Here is a 17,238-nt window from a genome sequence, read left to right on the forward strand (position 1 = left end):
TAGTAATTGACAAATGCATTGATTGTTCTCCTCTCTCGCATTTTATTATTTCAATTTTCTATTATTTAGACTAATCGTATTATGTGTGTGTTTATTAAACTATAACTTGATTGAATTATAAATCTAAAATTTCCGCTACGTTTATGAAATCTTCTACTTTTTCTTAGTAATCATGGACGGTAAGATCATGACTCAAGCGGTTTTAATATTCTAGCTCGTAACTCGCAAGAAATTCAATAAATGTACATAAATTCTATTTTTCAGGCTCTTCAGCAAAGAAATCTACCTCGCTTGAGACACTCGTTATCCAAAACATTACAAATTTGAACGATTTGAAAACGAAACTCGGTGATATCATACAAGCAAGTAAAGATTACGAATACGATGTTTCCTCATGTCTGAAAACTCTTCTGAGCAGTTCTGATCAAGAAATAGTAGTGCTTACGGTGCAAGCGATCTCGGAGCTCGCAAAATGTGAAAATAAAAGAGAAACTTACGCTCAGAAGGATGTAATACAGCCAATAATAAGTATATTGGACAAAGAGATAAATTACTTAAATTTAGAGCTTGTGAAGCAATGCTGCAGGGCTTTGGGTAATTTATGCTGTGACTGTGATGCTTCACGGACTGTTCTACTGGAGATTAATGGTGTTCCTGTGCTAATTAGATTGCTAGAGCAAACACTGGCCCAGTCTAATCCTGTGTATGGTGAAATAAAGCTTCTTGTGAGTAAAACCTTGTTAAATTTCGCCATTGGCGGTTCAGAGTTCTCAGATGCTATTATTCAAGCTGGCATATTAGATATTTTACACAAAATTTTGTCACTGGAGCTGGACAAAGAAGACATGAATGACGATGTAGTATCCACATGTTTGTTGATACTGAGTGTGATAAATGATAATACTCCAGAGTACCTGTTCGAGGAAAAAGTCAATAAGGACGTTCTCAATGTACTCCGGGAGACCACTAATGTGGAGATATCTGAACTTTGCTTGGATCATCTACATGCCCAAGCAGAGCATGGTAAGCATAAAATAAAATTAATTCAATTAAAATAAAATCCTCAATAAGTTAAAATTGAATGTGATGTGATTTATTCACAATAATGGTGGTGGACATTGGAAAGCAAAGTTACTTTTTGCTTATTTGTTTGTAGGCAGTTATTACTACATACTTACTTTATCTTTTAAAATTATAATCAAAGCATATCCTCAGTTTCATATCATAAATGGTCCACTATAGTAGCAGCATAAGTAGTGATTGATACAATCTTTAATGAGTTTATGACTCAACTATATTTCTTCCATTCAAGATTCAGTAAAGAATATGGTAGCAAGTGAGGGCGGGGTGCAACTAGTCTGTACACGCCTTGAGCAGCTGATGGCGCGCCGAGAGGCGGGTGACGTCAGTGCTGAAGATTCAGAAATCGATGCCATCATCAAACAGGCCTGCGATCTTATCATCATAATTTTAACTGGAGGTTAGTATATTGTAATCAAAATCAAAAAATCAAAATCAAAAATATTTATTCAGTTTAGACCACAAGTGGCACTTATGAATGTCAAATATATAAAAAAAAAGGTAGCCCTTATGGGGCACTTTACATGTCTCCTTATCTTTTGGGCCCTACCAGCGCTTCGAGACAAACATATGGCAAGTATTATATGGCATAATTTTTGTAACATTAGTGAAGAGGTTTAACTGAGATGGTGTTTATTCTTATAACTATTAACTAAAGAAAAAGGTATAAAAGGTAAGTATTGTTAGGACCATGTAGACCCTAGACTTGATATGAATGAGATAGTGTTACAATTGAGAAAAGTAAGGGTTGAAAATGAATTGATCGATCAAATCCTCAGATTCTGTCAGTTCAGTTTTATGATGGTAGGTAATTAAACAAAACTCAGGAATTCTACATCATATTTCTTTTCAACAGATGACGCAATGAACATGCTATACAACAACGGCGTAGGCGAGGTGTATCTAAGCATGGTAAGGTGGCTGGACTCGCGCGACTGGCAATTATTGACCACTGGGGTATTGGCTGTCGGCAACTTCGCGCGCCGCGACGACTACTGTGCGCAAATGATGCAGGACCGCATCTTTGATAAGTTGCTGGGTGAGTGAATCATCATCAAGTCGTGTTAGTCTCCACTACAGGTGCATGACCTTCTACAAACCAGAGAGAAATGAGAGATTTGGCCTACACTCCCACCCTGATCAGATGGGAGGCCTGACCAGACCTCTTTGAAAGAGGGTTAGACGGTTTGAGCCGCAGAGGCGAATAAGGATTTCTTCCCCACACGGGTCAGACGAGTTAGGGAAAACTATGCTCGCATATTCTTCTTTTAGTCACCTTTTACATCCACGGCTAATGCCCGGACTACTATGAAAGAATTGGCTGTTGCCAAGTTGCTTTGACGCGATGACTAAACGCCAATAGCCGTAGCATCAGAAAAACCTATGTATTTGTGCAAAAATTTGCAAAAAATCTGTTATTTCTATCTAAATAATGGCAAACAAATAACTTTCGCTCAAAACGTTAATCTGCCAATGAAATCCTCTTAGGCTGAGTTGCACCATCTAACTTTGACCGTAACTATAACGATAACTGATGTTTTTTGTATGGAGTTTGACAGATTTTTGACGTTTGTTAAAGTCAAAGTAAATTGGCAACCCAGCCTTAATCTTCGGACGACTAACGCTAACCATTTCCCTGCAGACATCTTAGAGGTGTACCACGGGTTCGGGGTCCGCATGCAGAAGGATCCGGACGCGGTGCGGCCCGTAGACCCTGCCACCGTCACCAAGGTGCAGCACGCGGTGCTTTCGGCGCTGAGGAATCTTATCGTGCCGGTCGCTAATAAAGTAAGCGTGGCTTATTTAATTTTGATATAACATTATTTAATTCCTCATCTACAGTGAGAAATGTAATACCCTGAGTTCAGACCGCTAGCTTCTAAAGTCCGGTCGCCGAGCAGATAGAATTTCGTCGCTCGCACACTCACTGCGCCCGCCCGTTGCACAGTCGCGACAGTATTATAATTACGCGCTTGGGGTCATTAGACGAAATTCTATCTGCTCGGCGACCGGACTTTAGTGTCCTAGATTCTATGTATCTGTCCCTTATGCACGGTTTTCGGATTTGCCACACTGGATGCATTCAGGACTCAAAGGTCAAGTCAAAAGCCCTGTACATATCTACTTGAGCATGCTCAGGCGAATGGGCGGTTCATTTGGTCGAGCCGCTTATTAGTTATTCGCTTGAGCATGTTCAAGTGAAAGGCTATAGTGAACGCAGCCCGCATAATGTATGAACAACATTGTTGGTCTCTTCTCTATACATTTTGTATTGTTGCAATCTGTCCTTGCAAAGAATGCAATGCAAGACATCACCGCTGACAGATTACCATGTCACGACCTCTGACAGATACTATTGCACAGACCACTGACCGTTGCCATGACCGACTACAAATGACTACCTACAATAACCCTATTTCTGACGGAGTCAAAAATTCCTAAGTGCCTAAAGAATTACAATTCAGTAGGCCTGCTGTTGTTTCACACTCTTCAGAATGTGTTTATGTTTACAGCGCGTGGCGGCGGCGCAGGGCCGCGCTGCGCCGCTGTTACTGAGCGCTTTGCCGCTGGTGGAGGAGCACCACGTGGCTTACAAGCTATTGGCTGCTATTCGCATGCTCGTCGACGGGCAAGGTAAGGATTGGAAGACGTCACTAGTAATCTGACTGTTTTAACACGAGTCGGATAGTTTTGTTGATCCATTTAACTTCTTCCTCATGCAATCGCATCAACTGACAATTTATTTTGTTTATACACGCGACGAATGTTGGTCTATCCAACACCTTTTTTATGCAATTTCTTCTACAATACGGTATATAGTCTAGCTAGTGCATCGTTCGTTTCAGCCAAATGACGTCCACTGCTGGACAAAGGCCTCCTCCAAGTGCATACTTGCCTAATAAAATGGAAAACTTCAATTTTGACCAATATTTTGGCACTTAAATACATGAAGAGACTTCTCTAGCCTACAGGCTTAAATTTGATATATTTATACTATTTTTTCGTGTTAAATTCGTATAATTTGAAAATAGTAAGACACAATGTCAAAATCAGTCCTTGTTATAATGCGAGTCGCATCATCATCGGTGGCAATCCCAGGCACCACTTCGTAGTTTAAGTTGTCACTACCCTACCATATCAACAGAAACTACACTCACCTTTCCATTTCAGAGAGCGTCGCCCGCCAGCTAACCACCCATTCGGAAACTTTAGCCAGCGTAGCCTAGTCACGGTGCCTAGTCCGTAGTGCATTGCCTAATTAAATGGAAAACTTCAGTTTTGACCAATATTTTGGCACTTAAATACATAAAGAGACTTTTCTCTAGCCTACAGGTTTAAATTAGATATTTATACTTTTTGTTCGTGTTATATCTCTCCTGCTTCTGCTATAATTTGAAAATAGTAACACACTGTCAAAATCAGTCCTTGTTACAATGTGAGTCGAATCATCATCGGCGGCAATCCCAGGCACCACTTCGCAGTTTAAGAGTAGGCGCACACCGTTGATTTTTAGTTGACCGATAGTTGTGCCCGATTTTAATTTGTATGAAGAATCGGCCAAATTGAATCGGCGTAGTGTGCGCACTCCCATACATGCCCATACTGATCTACTGCCCGACTAAACTATCGGCCGTCGAAAAATCAACGGTGTGCGCCTACTCTAAGTTGTCACAACCCTACCAACAGAAACTTCACTTGCCTTACTCCATTCCTGAGAGCGTAGCCCGCCAGCTAGCCATCCATTCAGAACCCTACCGCATCATCCATCAGAAACGTGTCACTTACCTTTACTTCCAATTCCAGAGAGCGTCGCTCGCCAGCTAGCCACCCATTCAGAAGCGTTAGCTAGCGTGGCTCGCTGGGGACACGCGGGGCAGTGCGCGGGCGCGGCGGGCGAGGCGCCGCGCCTGCTGGCCTGGGCCGCCAAGCAGCTGCGGCACTCCAGCCACTGGCGGCAGCTTGTGCAGGTACCATCTAGGCGATAAGACCACGTCTTACATTGCAGGAAATGTAGGGGACAATAAGGCTGTTTTAGTGTCACGCGGACTGTCAGTGCGGATCGCTCCGCACAGCCGATCTGTATGAACTGTTAGGGAGCGAGCGGTTTCTCCGGACCACATTACTCTTTAACGCTCCCTAGAAGTTCATACAGATTGGCCGTGCGGAGCGGGTCCGCACCGGACAATCCACGTGACACTAAAACCAGCCTAACCTAAGGCCCTGTGGTGCTGGGTGCTGGCCTAGGCCTCCCAGCAGCTGAGGCACTCCAGCCACTGGCGGCATCTGGTGCAGGTACCGTCCACCAGGCTTGGTATCTAGGCGATAAGAAGGAGTCTTAGGCTGGTTTTAGAGTCACGCTGACCATCAGCGCTGACAGCAAATGTATGAAGTGTCGGCGCCGAGCGATTAGCGTCACTCAGGAACAGATTGAAAGGAACCTTCAATTACATACATATTGATCTGTCAGCGCCGAAGATCAGCGATCGTTAAGCGTCGCGTGCCAACGTCGAGTCGGGCGTTTTTACCGTTTATGCTGAGGCGGCGCGTGCAGTGGCCTACGTCGTCCAACTCAACGATACTGCGGTGTAGCGTAGGTGTCAGTCAGTGCGGCACCCGTTGTGACTTTCAGTCTTGTTCGATGTAGTAGTGATGTTAACAAGGGGACAATAATATAAGGCCCAGTGGTGCGGGCCTGGGCCGCCAAGCAGCTGCGGCACTCCAGCCACTGGCGGCAGCTTGTGCAGGTACCATCTAGGCGACAAGACCAAGGAAATGTAGGGGACAATAACCTAAGGGAGAAGCCACATGGTGCGGTGCATATAAAAATCAATGATATGCCAGACGGTGCGTTCCGACGCCGAACCGCAGGCACACCGCACTTGGATTGAGCGAGACGGTGCCGTTGCGGCGCCGCATACCACCATGTGTACAGTGATGCAGCCAAATATTTGCGGTGCGGCGCCGCATCGCACCGTGTAGCATCTCCCTAAGGCCCAGTGGTGCTGGCCTGGGCCGCCAAGCAGCTGCGGCACTCCAGCCACTGGCGGCAGCTTGTGCAGGTACCATCTAGGCGACAAGACCACGTCTTACATTGCAGGAAATGTAATAGTGATGTAAACGAGGGGACAATAACCCAAGGCCTAGTGGTGCCAATAACATAAGGCCCAGTGGTGCGGACCTAGGCATCCCAGCAGCTGCGGCACTCCAGCCACTGGCGGCAGCTTGTGCAGGTACCATCTGGACGATAAGACCACGTCTTACATTGCAGGAATTGTAGGAGACAATAACCTAAGGCCTAGTGGTGCTGGACTGCTGGCCTGGGCCGCCAAGCAGCTGCGGCACTCCAGCCACTGGCGGCAGCTTGTGCAGGTACCATCTAGGCGACAAGACCACGTCTTACATTGCAGGAAATGTAGGGGACAATAACCTAAGGCCCACTGGTGCTGGCCTGGGCCGCCAAGCAGCTGCGACACTCCAGCCACGGTTGGTAGCGGCCTGCATCCAGCGCCTTCCTGCTACCTTTATCAGGTCGTCGGTCCATATCGGACATAGCCCGATGGATTAGCAAGCTGAAGTGGCAGTGGGCAGGGCACATAGTACGCAGAACTGACGGCCGATGGGGCAGCAAGGTTCTGGAATGGAGGCCGCGTACCGGAAAACGCAACGTGAGACGTCCACCTACAAGGTGGACCGACGCCATGTCTTACATTGCAGTAAATTCGCATCACTGTTTCAGAGTACCTAATGATGTTGACCAGTGTTGGGAAGAAGCAGCGCAAGAAACTCTGGTCCGCTGTTTGAATTGAGATTTCTAGTTTAGGCGTGCTCATCTTCTACTCAACGACGAATTCAATATGATAAGTTCAGACTACATTAGATTAGTGCGCTCAAGCCAAAATTCTCAATTCAAACCCCGGGTCTCAGTCACTATTGTCAGCCTCTTTTTTTAATAATTTATCAGTTTTAAAAGGTATTTCCTAATAACCAACAATTCTCGGGAAAATGGGTTGTATGGGGCTTTCCCACTAGAAAGGGCCTGTTAAGAAGGATGCTAATAAGTGTAATTTAAGCACCCAATTTGCCTTCTCAAATTCCCCTAATTCTATATTTTTCTTATTTCCAGGTTGAAGGATGTGTATCCAGTTTAGTGAACATGCTAGTTGTATGTCACTCAGTAATGCAGAACGAAGCTATTCTCGCCCTTACGCTGCTCGCAATAGAGTCGCTAAACAACAAAACTCCCACGAGCGAGGCCCCATCCGACTTCGATTACGAAAAGAGTTTTACCTCTCAATTAATAAAGTCGGAAATCGGGAAGCACGTCGCGGTACTCATTGACACTAACTGTGCGAAAATGCCAATGGAAGTGGCAGAGAATTTGCTCGCGTTTCTCGATATAACTTCGAAGAAGAATGATTTGGCTTCAGATTACAAAGAAACGAAGGTTCACGAATCTCTAAAGAAGTTTTGCGACTCACGAAACGATTTCAGCGATGACTTGAAGGCATGCATAAATGGAGTAGTCACGTCTATTTTAAATAATGCCAAAGCGGAGTAAACCTCGAAGTGTCGGTTTTTGAAACCAATCGACTTATTGTTTGAATTTATTTCAGAGTCTACCAAGTTGTTGTTCATTGCCACCGTCAGTTATGTCATTTGACATGTACTGAATTAACCAAATAGAACCTTATGACTGACAAAATAAGACCAATTATCTGTGTCAAAGAATAGATAGGTAACCGATAGGCTACGATTACCGTCTGATATATCCTCAACCGATTTTTGCTATATAAATCGACATGAAGGTGGCTTGTTCTAGCCTGTTCTATAATAATGGGACAGTTATACGGTGTATTGCCGAGGAGGATTAGTTCAATATGAATGTATTTAATGTTATTTATAAATGATTGGTTTTATCAAACACCAAGCTGATATCTGATTTGTATATTTTAAAGTGATGTGTCGTGGTTTTGTAACAAATCAGCGCAAAACCGCGACCGTATTACATTTTAAACGTAATTCAGTGGCAAGCAAGCAATTTTATGTTTGCCTTAAATGAGCGGTTTCTCCTCATGCTTGTCACAATGACATCTGTCAAATATCAGCCAAAGATGAAATATGTATGTAGCGTTTTCAAGGATGTTTATATTATTTGGATTGTATTTTAAATGTCACTAGAACAATTTTTGCATACGAATGCGCAAATGAAGAATACTGTGAATCAATTGTTGAAATAAACTCGCGTTTATTCGTAAACTATACATATTGGAATCGAGGTTGTATGGGAGTGCTTGAATTTCTCGCTTCCTATCTAGTCATAGTCTAATTAAGCTACTCGTTAGTCATTTTGCTAGATTTCCTTAAATATTTAACATAGTTTAGCGAAAGATTAATATTTAATGAAAGTAATATGTTATTTTTGAGATTCCCTTTCGTATTTTACATTCCACTTATGATCACGTTGTAATATTATATTATGAAACGAATTGTTTGACCATTTATTGTTATAGTTATTATTGCAATGGCGCGTGTATTATTCCCGTCTCGTTCGCCCGTGATAGTGTGTGAGCGGAGAAGTTTCTTATACAATAGACATAATATTTTCTTTTATGTGGTTATTGGAATTAAGCAATGAGAGAACTGCATCAAAATATTATTGATTAATCTTGTTATGATACATTTATCAATTTATGGTCAACAATCGTTTATTCTGCTTTAGATAATAATAAACAAGAATACAAAATACACAGCAATACGAACGAAATACTCAAAAGTACAATACTGTAGACACGGTTATAATTATTGATAATGGTCTAGCTTCATTGTATTATAATTAACTTCTATTTAAGATTGTAATTAGTGATTACTAGCTTGAATACGGGCCCTCAACATGCTCTATGGCTGATCTATAAAGATATCCTAAACTTAAATCTAAAAACGGGGTGTGTATTGATTTATAATAAACCTTATGTGAAATGAGATCTTCACATCCCAAGTGAATATAAAATACTTATTTGACTTGTTAGAGCATTGAAAAATTAATCCAACCAGACAAAAAATCAATCACGCACTCCACGTGATTAAAACGTGCACCAACAACAGAGGTAAGGTAGGTAATATTGCATTCTAATGGATTAGAGCATCAATTCCCAAATATTTTTAGATTTAAGATTATGAATCTTTTCTATCGCTACATTCAAAGTTGAATGTCTGTCTGTAACTGAAGCACGAATAGTTTGGAAATACAACTTAACTACTGTTAGCAAAATAATACAGCTGAAAATATTTTTACATGGTGTCGATAATCCCTAAAAGTGATGTCTTTTGACCTTTATAGCAAACATGCTTGTCGATGTCTTTTAACAGTAAACAAATTATTCGTGCTTTGGCTCTCGCGATAGTAAATCGCACACCTAGATCTAAACTGAGACAACTCAAAAATTGCCAATTTTGACTTATGCTTGTATTCAAATACTCGGTTATCATACGCATCTTTCCAACATAACAGGTTTAATAAAGCCTTGATCCATTTGCCGCTAGATGGCGATAACTTACTTTTGTTGAATCAACGCTTGTCAACCCCTTCCACCTAAACAAGCGTTTTGTCAGTTGACCTTCGCTAGTATCAGAGAGTGCACGTATTAAAATAAACGAAAACGCGGATATTTAGATTTGTTACAGTTAAGCAGAAAATATGTAATGAGTTAATTTGAGTAGTAACAGTATTGATGAATTGTTCTGCAATAGTCAACCAGATCATTTTGACTTGTTCCAGTTTTGTTTGATAAAGTAACTTATATTTTGTTACTATTTTGAGTTGAGTTTGATTTGAAGAATCAACTTGTGAATTTCTAGTTGGCGTAGTTTTGTTGGAACAAATTTCAATTCAATGTTTTTCTATACAGAACGCATAGTTTTGCATGTTTCACCTAAAATCAGGTACAGTATAATAATCCCTGATTCTAAATAAAGTTAGTTTTATTCAAACTGTTCAACTGTTGTGTTTGAGAAGAGTGTTTTGAGTTAACTTACTATTGTTGGATAAGTAAAAATTACAGTGGATATTTTTTTTACTTTCCGAAAAAAATATGGTAGGTCGTTTTCTTTTAAATATTTTGAGAGAACCGTGTAAAGATAGTTAAAATGGCAATGTACAGACGACGGCACTTCAAGTTGAACACTGTAGTAACTAATGTAGTTGTAATACAAGTGTATAGTCTGATATGCTGTTGTCTGCACAAGAGATAAAACCTTCTTTATAATGTAGAAATAAAAAATAATGTAGAAAATAGGTAAATAAATAAGTGAATAAATAATAAATAAACATATCAATCAGCTGATGCTAAGAAAAAGTGGCTAAAGAAACTCAAACACCTATCATGTTCACCATGTCATGAAATCTTCATTTATATCTCTTATGCTGATCGCAATAGAACTGTTTTCTCAAACAATTCCTAAATTGATGATTAAGGATATCGAAACATTCAATGAAAACACTTTAATAGTCCAGGAAGAGGACTCAGCTACATCTTGAAATTTTGAAATACAGAGGACCAAAGAACGTGGAAGAGATGACATTTGAAAAGTTTTATGACACTAAAATCTTGCAAAAAATGTGGGCAACTAATTTGGTTGTAGACGAAAATCGGAATCAAGTTAAATGGCACGATATAAAAATTTTAGAGTGGAAAAGGAGGACTCAAATCTCAAATGTCCAAAAAAAACTGATTCAAGTCTAAATGTACTTTATTATTTATACAAAGTTTTTCCCCTAAAATGTAACAACTAAAAAAACTGCGATTAAAGGTAAAAAGGATAGATTTTTTGACCAAATTTATACACAGGGTCATTTCACAGCCTATCAATAATCCAAAATAAAACTGAGTTTCATAACTTCCCTAACAAAAAATGTAGTAATACGTTTTTTTCGCCTCCTGAAAAATGCCCTTTTTTGAGTTGTCTCAGTTTAGATCTAGGTGTGCGAAATCAGAAACTATGTCTAACTTCTCGCATTTCCTATACTATTCTAGATATAAGTTTTTAACTTCTACTTACCTCGCTTCAGTCTTTTACTGAATAAAAGTGTAATACTGAGCAGTTCTCAGATCTACGCAATAAAATGCTACTACTTTTACTACGGGAGTAAAACCAGTTCGCATAAGAAACTCATACTGGCATTGACGCCACGTCATTTCTTTTTCATCTGACCATCTGGTCATTCGGTCATCAGGATCCCCAGTAGTAAAAGTGGCTGCGTGTACGCAGTTTTAAAGACTGCTCCGTTTGCACACCCTGTATAATTCGCGAGTCTTGGGAACAACGAAATGCACTAATATCAATGACGGTTTTCGCGTCTGAAAAATCCGCCAGAAGGCAATACGTAGACGCGAGGTCCAAATGCTGCATGATTGGTTATTTTTGACATGACATTGACAGATATTATGTCAAAATCCACCAATCACGCAGCAGTCAGACCCCACATCCACGTCCCGCCATCTAGCGGATCTTTCATACGCGAAAACCCTCATTGGTTTGTCTTTTGAACACAATCTCAAGCGAAGGGTGCTTATTCACTCGTGACTTGAAGGGCTTTTTATTGTCAAATGCCTTTTCGTTTGCTTGTTTCGTATTTCATTTGATTTCGTTACGGTATTTTACCTTACTAAAGAGCCGCTAAGCGGTAGACGATAGTAGCGGTCCTTCCTTACCCCACTGGAGTTGCAGTGATGGCGTAGTCATAGTAATATACTTACTATACATAGTTGTTTACAAGATTCGCGAATGTTTGTAGCAGACTAATATTTACCACCTTACTTAAATCCAATCAATTCCTTTCTCTTAACATTAAATTTTAAGATCCGATAGTGCACTTATAAATATAGTTCAAATGCTTCTATAATAATTGTAGATATAAGACGAACCTCTCAAGTTAAAAATGTCAGTTGCTCTTAACTCAATTTTTAACTAATTTTACTTTCACTTAACACTATTGTATTAATGTGAATATTTCCTATTGTTATTAAATTTAATATTACATATTTATATTATCTAATCAGTGTCATTTATTCTAAGTAGGTTATAACTTCATTACGGTTTATTTTTAGACGCTCTTATTTTTTTACTGTCTTTTTAGTTACAGTAACAGGATGTTAGGCTTCAGGCTGTGAAAATAATCAAATAAGTGATACAAAGAAGCTTCGATAAATTATTACTAATGCCTCAAAATAAATCTATAAGTATAAATGAAAATAGTTAAACGTTGTTGGATGGATAGTTCCTCTACTAAACTATCTTAATTTATTCGTCAATCTTAAACCTTGTCACAAAAACTTATGATAATCCGGGTCAAAAATCTTGATAGTTAATAACCGCCATCAACTCGCCTATATTTACTTTTTTTATGTATTTTTCTATTGTTTTGATTTTTGAGGGTGAAAAGGAGGCATAATATTAATGCGGTAATACTAACTTGCAACCAGTATTGTACAGCAAAGTAACCAAATTATTGCCAAAATCCGAAAACAACGAAAAATTGAATCTTGCTTGTCAGATTAAGGGTTAATACGAGTATTGCCGCATCGGCCGATATTCGCACACGAATATTGTCATTGGCAATAGACGGAAGTCTACCTTTTTAACATTATTTGAACTAGAATGTACACTTATGTGTAGCGTAATTGAGCTTCATCCACCTAGAATACTAGAGTTATCGTATTATAATTCTTGTTAATGCACTCTTTATTGATATAGTTTTATTGGACCAAGATTTATATATTATTCGGTATACTTGTCATCGAATCCATCACTAGGTAATGGTGAATCTTTGATGAACGTAATATTCATATACCATTTAATATTATTGTTATTAGATTTATTATTATTATCATAGTTTCTGCTGAAATATGAATATTATTCTAAATAGATACTGTGTTTTATTTCCACACTTATTATCCTGTAGATATAACCAACCTGTGATATAATTGAAGGAATCAAACTGTAGGCATGTGAAATTGAAAGAGTAGCAGTACTAATTATTAAAATCAACTTTATTTTAATCTTTTACAACTATATCACAAAAATATAGCTTAATATGTACCTTATTTGTACTAATCGTTAATCTAAGATCATCTTATTATCTAAAAACTTAATTAAATGCAAGTGAAAACATCACGATGTTTTATGAAGATATAGCCAAGTCAATGTATTCCAAAACATATTTTAAATTAAATAAATATTTTCTTTAAAGTAAACGAACTTTAATTAAAGGCCGGGCCACTTGAAAGGTGCAGCAGAAAAAAGTAAGTGACAGTGCATGCCGCACCAATGCTCGAACTTTAGGGATCTTTCAAATAAAACGTTTTGAACAGACGTAAACGCATGACCACACAATAACTGTTGGTAAGTCATTTTTATACTAATATTGTTGTCATTCATTAGCATCAGGTGCGATTGTGGTCAAATACCTGCATTGTTGCATAAAAAAAAATACAATGACGACTTACCTAAAACGTGTTATTTGAAAGAGACCTTTGAGTACTGATTTGATGCTGTGACCATAACAAAAATAATATGAGAAAGAGATACCATAAGCCGTCTACATGGTCTCGTCCAAGTGCATGATTGAGTGCTCCTGGATCATGGTGGACTGCTGCGTGATGGCCAGGCGGAAGCGCAGCTCTTCGTCCGAAATCAGCTGGCTACCCATGGGGCCTCTATTGCCGCAGCCCGCCACTGGAAGAAAATAGACAAATAAAAATCGTTTCATCATCGAAGACACGCCCCACCATTCTTCCACTAATGTTTGAATGTTATCGGTAGACGCTAAATCATCTATGAGTGCACACGCACACTACAATAATGACGCTCGGATTGCTCGGATCAAACTCCCCGCAACCCGCGCTTCCCACAACCAAAAAAAGGTTGAGCGCGTCTTCGAAGATAAAACGAACTATAAAAACTGGTTATTCCCAGTTGCTCCCATTGGCTTGCCCCCACTGGAGGCAATAGGGAATTTGTTAAAAAAATTAACCAGTTGTCTCAATATGTAGTTGTTACTACAGATGATCAAATTACTGACTCAAATGAAGTAGCAAACAAAACCTTGAGAGAATCTTAGGGCTGAATTATTAGCATAATCTATCATATTGAGGAAAAGGGTTACACCCCTTTTCCTCAATAAATTTCCATGGTAATTAGTTTTAAACTAGATTTTATGTCTTGTAATGTGGGATTCAAAAGATACCTGGGCATTTTGCAGAAGCTTTCCTCTTGATAAGTTCCATAATAGATTGTTTTTCATAAACATGTCCACACACTGAGTTTTTCATTGGGTCGACTATGGGCCTCTTAGTGATTGGGTCAATCTGAAATCATAAAAAAAATTATAAAAATCACTAATAATACATTTTACTTAACAGGATGTGTACTTTAAAAATAAATTATTATTTTATTTTTACTTACATATTGGTCCTGTGATTCTGTGATGGCCAAGTCTGAATCATCCATATTTTCTGAAAAATAAAAAAGAACCTTATATTGTCATTCAGCACTTTTTGATTCCATTACGTTATTTTACATTCATTATAATGTGGTACGTGTAACTTCTGTAACAAACTAATCTCTCAAAATCTACCAATACCACAGAAGAGGGTGTCCACGGAAGACCAGCGTCGTGGCATTATCTACTGAGATGCTACGACACCATGCTGAGTGGATACCTTTTCAGTATCATTACCTACTCATTAAATAATGTTTAGTATTGTAAGTGTATTGTCGATGATACTGAATAAACATTTTTTTCTTTCTTTGAAATAATTCCTACTTACGTCTGGATTGTTCCATGCCTTTCTGATAGCGTTTGGTCAACTCCAACATGTATGGATGATTGTTTACATTCAGCCTTTTGCCCGCCATGCTGCACAAGTTGGCATTGAATCTGTCTTGCAATGTGTCAAAGTTTGAGTTGTCCGTCTCTCTCTAAAAATTAATAATTAAAAAATTAGTAATTAATATTATAAGAGTATGGCTTATTAAATGAAGTTGATAAGACAAGATACTTCTTTATCATATTTGGGGAGAACATTTAATCAAAAGTATACTGTAGCAGAAAATGAAAATATTTCTAAGTCCATGCCCCATAGCCCTGTTTCCTATACACTGACCCTGCCTTTAACGTATGGATTAATGTCCTCAGGAACTAACAACTGACCACCGCAACGTTATATTCTACGTAGGTACCCCATCTATGCACTATTTTAATTTTAACTTGTTAAAAAGCCACTAAAATGGTGTATGTTTATGTCATACCAAATTATTATTATTTAAACTATTTACCTTAGCTTTCTCCAAGGCTTGAATAGCTACATCTTGTTGGGCTTCCTGTAAACAGTACCCTTCGACATAGGACTTCAGTTTCCTAAATTCGGCCTCTTTTTCATCGTCCAAATATTTAGACACGTTGTCCGTACACAAATAAAGACTTTGCATGCATTGTTTTCTTAGCTCAGCTAGATCTGAATCTGCCATGGTACCTAATTTATATTTAATTAATTATACGTTGATTTTACAGTCACGTTTTAATTAAATTATCAAAACAAACAAAAAATGAATCTGCCGGGTGGATTTGGCGGATTTTGGCGGCCGTAATTTTTTGACAGTTTGTTTTGTCGCTAATTTTTTTGACCCGATTTCTTCCTCAGGAAAAGGCAATGGCATTACGCGATACAGCCAAGTCTTAAGTTTTTATTTTTCTTAGTTAAAAATAATAAATTGCCCTTAATATTCATAATTGAATGATGATAGAAGATACTAGAAGAACTTATGAAATCTTGAGTTTCAATCAGAGTAATTTACCTAACATAGGGGATTGCTATGGGGGATTGTAATGGCGTTTTCTTTACTGAGACTTTACAACTTCTTAAGAGGATTTGAAAACTGATGTTGCACTGTTTTGTTTCATTTGCTCACACTACTGCACGTTCACGAACAATCCACTACTCACACACTAATTACCTACTAGACGTCTAAGCATTAATTTTAGAAAATAAAACAAAACTGCTGAACGTGATGCTCCACTTTCCCGTCAAGAATTTACAAACACCCGTGCAAAATTATCGTTCGTTTCATCCGAATGACATCCACTGCTGGACAAAGGCCAGAAGGCCTCCTCCAAGGTTTTCCACAATAAACGGTCCTGCGCTGCCCGCATCCAGGCTCTTCCCGCGACCTTCACCAGATCGTCGGTTCACCTAGTAGGAGGCCTGCCCACGCTACATACGTCTTCCAGCCCGTGGTAGCCACGCAAAATTATATTAGTCAAAAATACATGTTACAGACCAGACAAATCTAGAATATCTATGAATAAGGTGTGGAAATCCTTGGGGGAGGCCTTTGTCCAGCTGTGGACGTCTTACGGCTCAAACGAACGAACGAAAGAAGGTAGGTAGCCATGGCCATTTTTAACTACTTATTTAGCTTTGCTCGACCATTCTCTCTCTGAGCTGACTATTTTATTATACCTTACCCTAAAGAAAAAATGTAGGGAAAATAAAAAAGTATTATAGTAAGTAATCAGTTTATTTAATAAAAATAAAGCCATACATCCTATGCTGATTAACAATTATAAGAAATAACTCAATACAATGTGATTAAAATAAATAATTTGATAATTTAATGAATTCTTAGCTAAAATAACAACACATTATAATTCTAAGCATGTCAATTTTATAAGGCACCAAGCATTATAGCCAGCTGTTTGCAGTGTTTGCTTGCTATCTTCTAGATAAAGGATGAAGTAGTAACGTTAACGGTATTTCTAGCGTTGTAAGATTACGTTCCGTTCCTTCCGTTGCTAAGATATTTTATATGGTAACGCTCTCATGTCCTAAAGCGGCCGACAGTTGTTTGAGCTGTGCTCGCATGTCCTATTCACCCTATCTTCTAGCTAGAGGATGAATTAATAACGTTAACGGTATTCTTAATTTAAGTCAAAACTCAAGCCTGTATTCGGAACGACTTAGGCACCGAACAAAATGAACAATTACTAAGTCCTTTATATTGTTCGGTGCTTAAACTCTAGACTCTATTCAATTGATTTTTGTTTTTACTAGTGTATAATTACCCTAACATTGCAAAAAGAAATGCTGTGTATACCTGTAA

The 17,238-nt window shown here is 38.9% G+C and overlaps 2 protein-coding genes across 2 annotated transcripts; one reads left to right on the forward strand and one right to left on the reverse strand.

The window, feature by feature from the left end:
- The first annotated feature begins 18 nt into the window (after positions 1-18).
- On the forward strand, positions 19-9,472 carry LOC135071296 (GTPase-GDP dissociation stimulator vimar). The gene is made up of 9 exons (XM_063965086.1): positions 19-179; positions 265-1,023; positions 1,313-1,480; positions 1,937-2,119; positions 2,723-2,868; positions 4,887-5,048; positions 5,923-6,034; positions 6,350-6,450; positions 7,205-9,472. The coding sequence occupies exons 1-9, from the start codon at positions 173-175 to the stop codon at positions 7,637-7,639; spliced, it is 2,073 nt and encodes a 690-aa protein (XP_063821156.1). The 5' UTR covers positions 19-172; the 3' UTR covers positions 7,640-9,472.
- Positions 9,473-13,106: 3,634 nt separating this feature from the next.
- On the reverse strand, positions 13,107-15,704 carry LOC135071418 (E3 SUMO-protein ligase NSE2-like). Its single transcript, XM_063965207.1, has 5 exons — positions 15,415-15,704; positions 14,907-15,057; positions 14,542-14,591; positions 14,324-14,444; positions 13,107-13,812 (listed from the first exon to the last, which is right to left on the reverse strand). The coding sequence occupies exons 1-5, from the start codon at positions 15,604-15,606 to the stop codon at positions 13,676-13,678; spliced, it is 651 nt and encodes a 216-aa protein (XP_063821277.1). The 5' UTR covers positions 15,607-15,704; the 3' UTR covers positions 13,107-13,675.
- Between the last annotated feature and the right edge of the window lie 1,534 nt (positions 15,705-17,238).

The sequence above is a fragment of the Ostrinia nubilalis genome, chromosome 4, assembly GCF_963855985.1.
Source record: "Ostrinia nubilalis chromosome 4, ilOstNubi1.1, whole genome shotgun sequence".
In the NCBI taxonomy this organism is placed as follows: domain Eukaryota; kingdom Metazoa; phylum Arthropoda; class Insecta; order Lepidoptera; family Crambidae; genus Ostrinia; species Ostrinia nubilalis.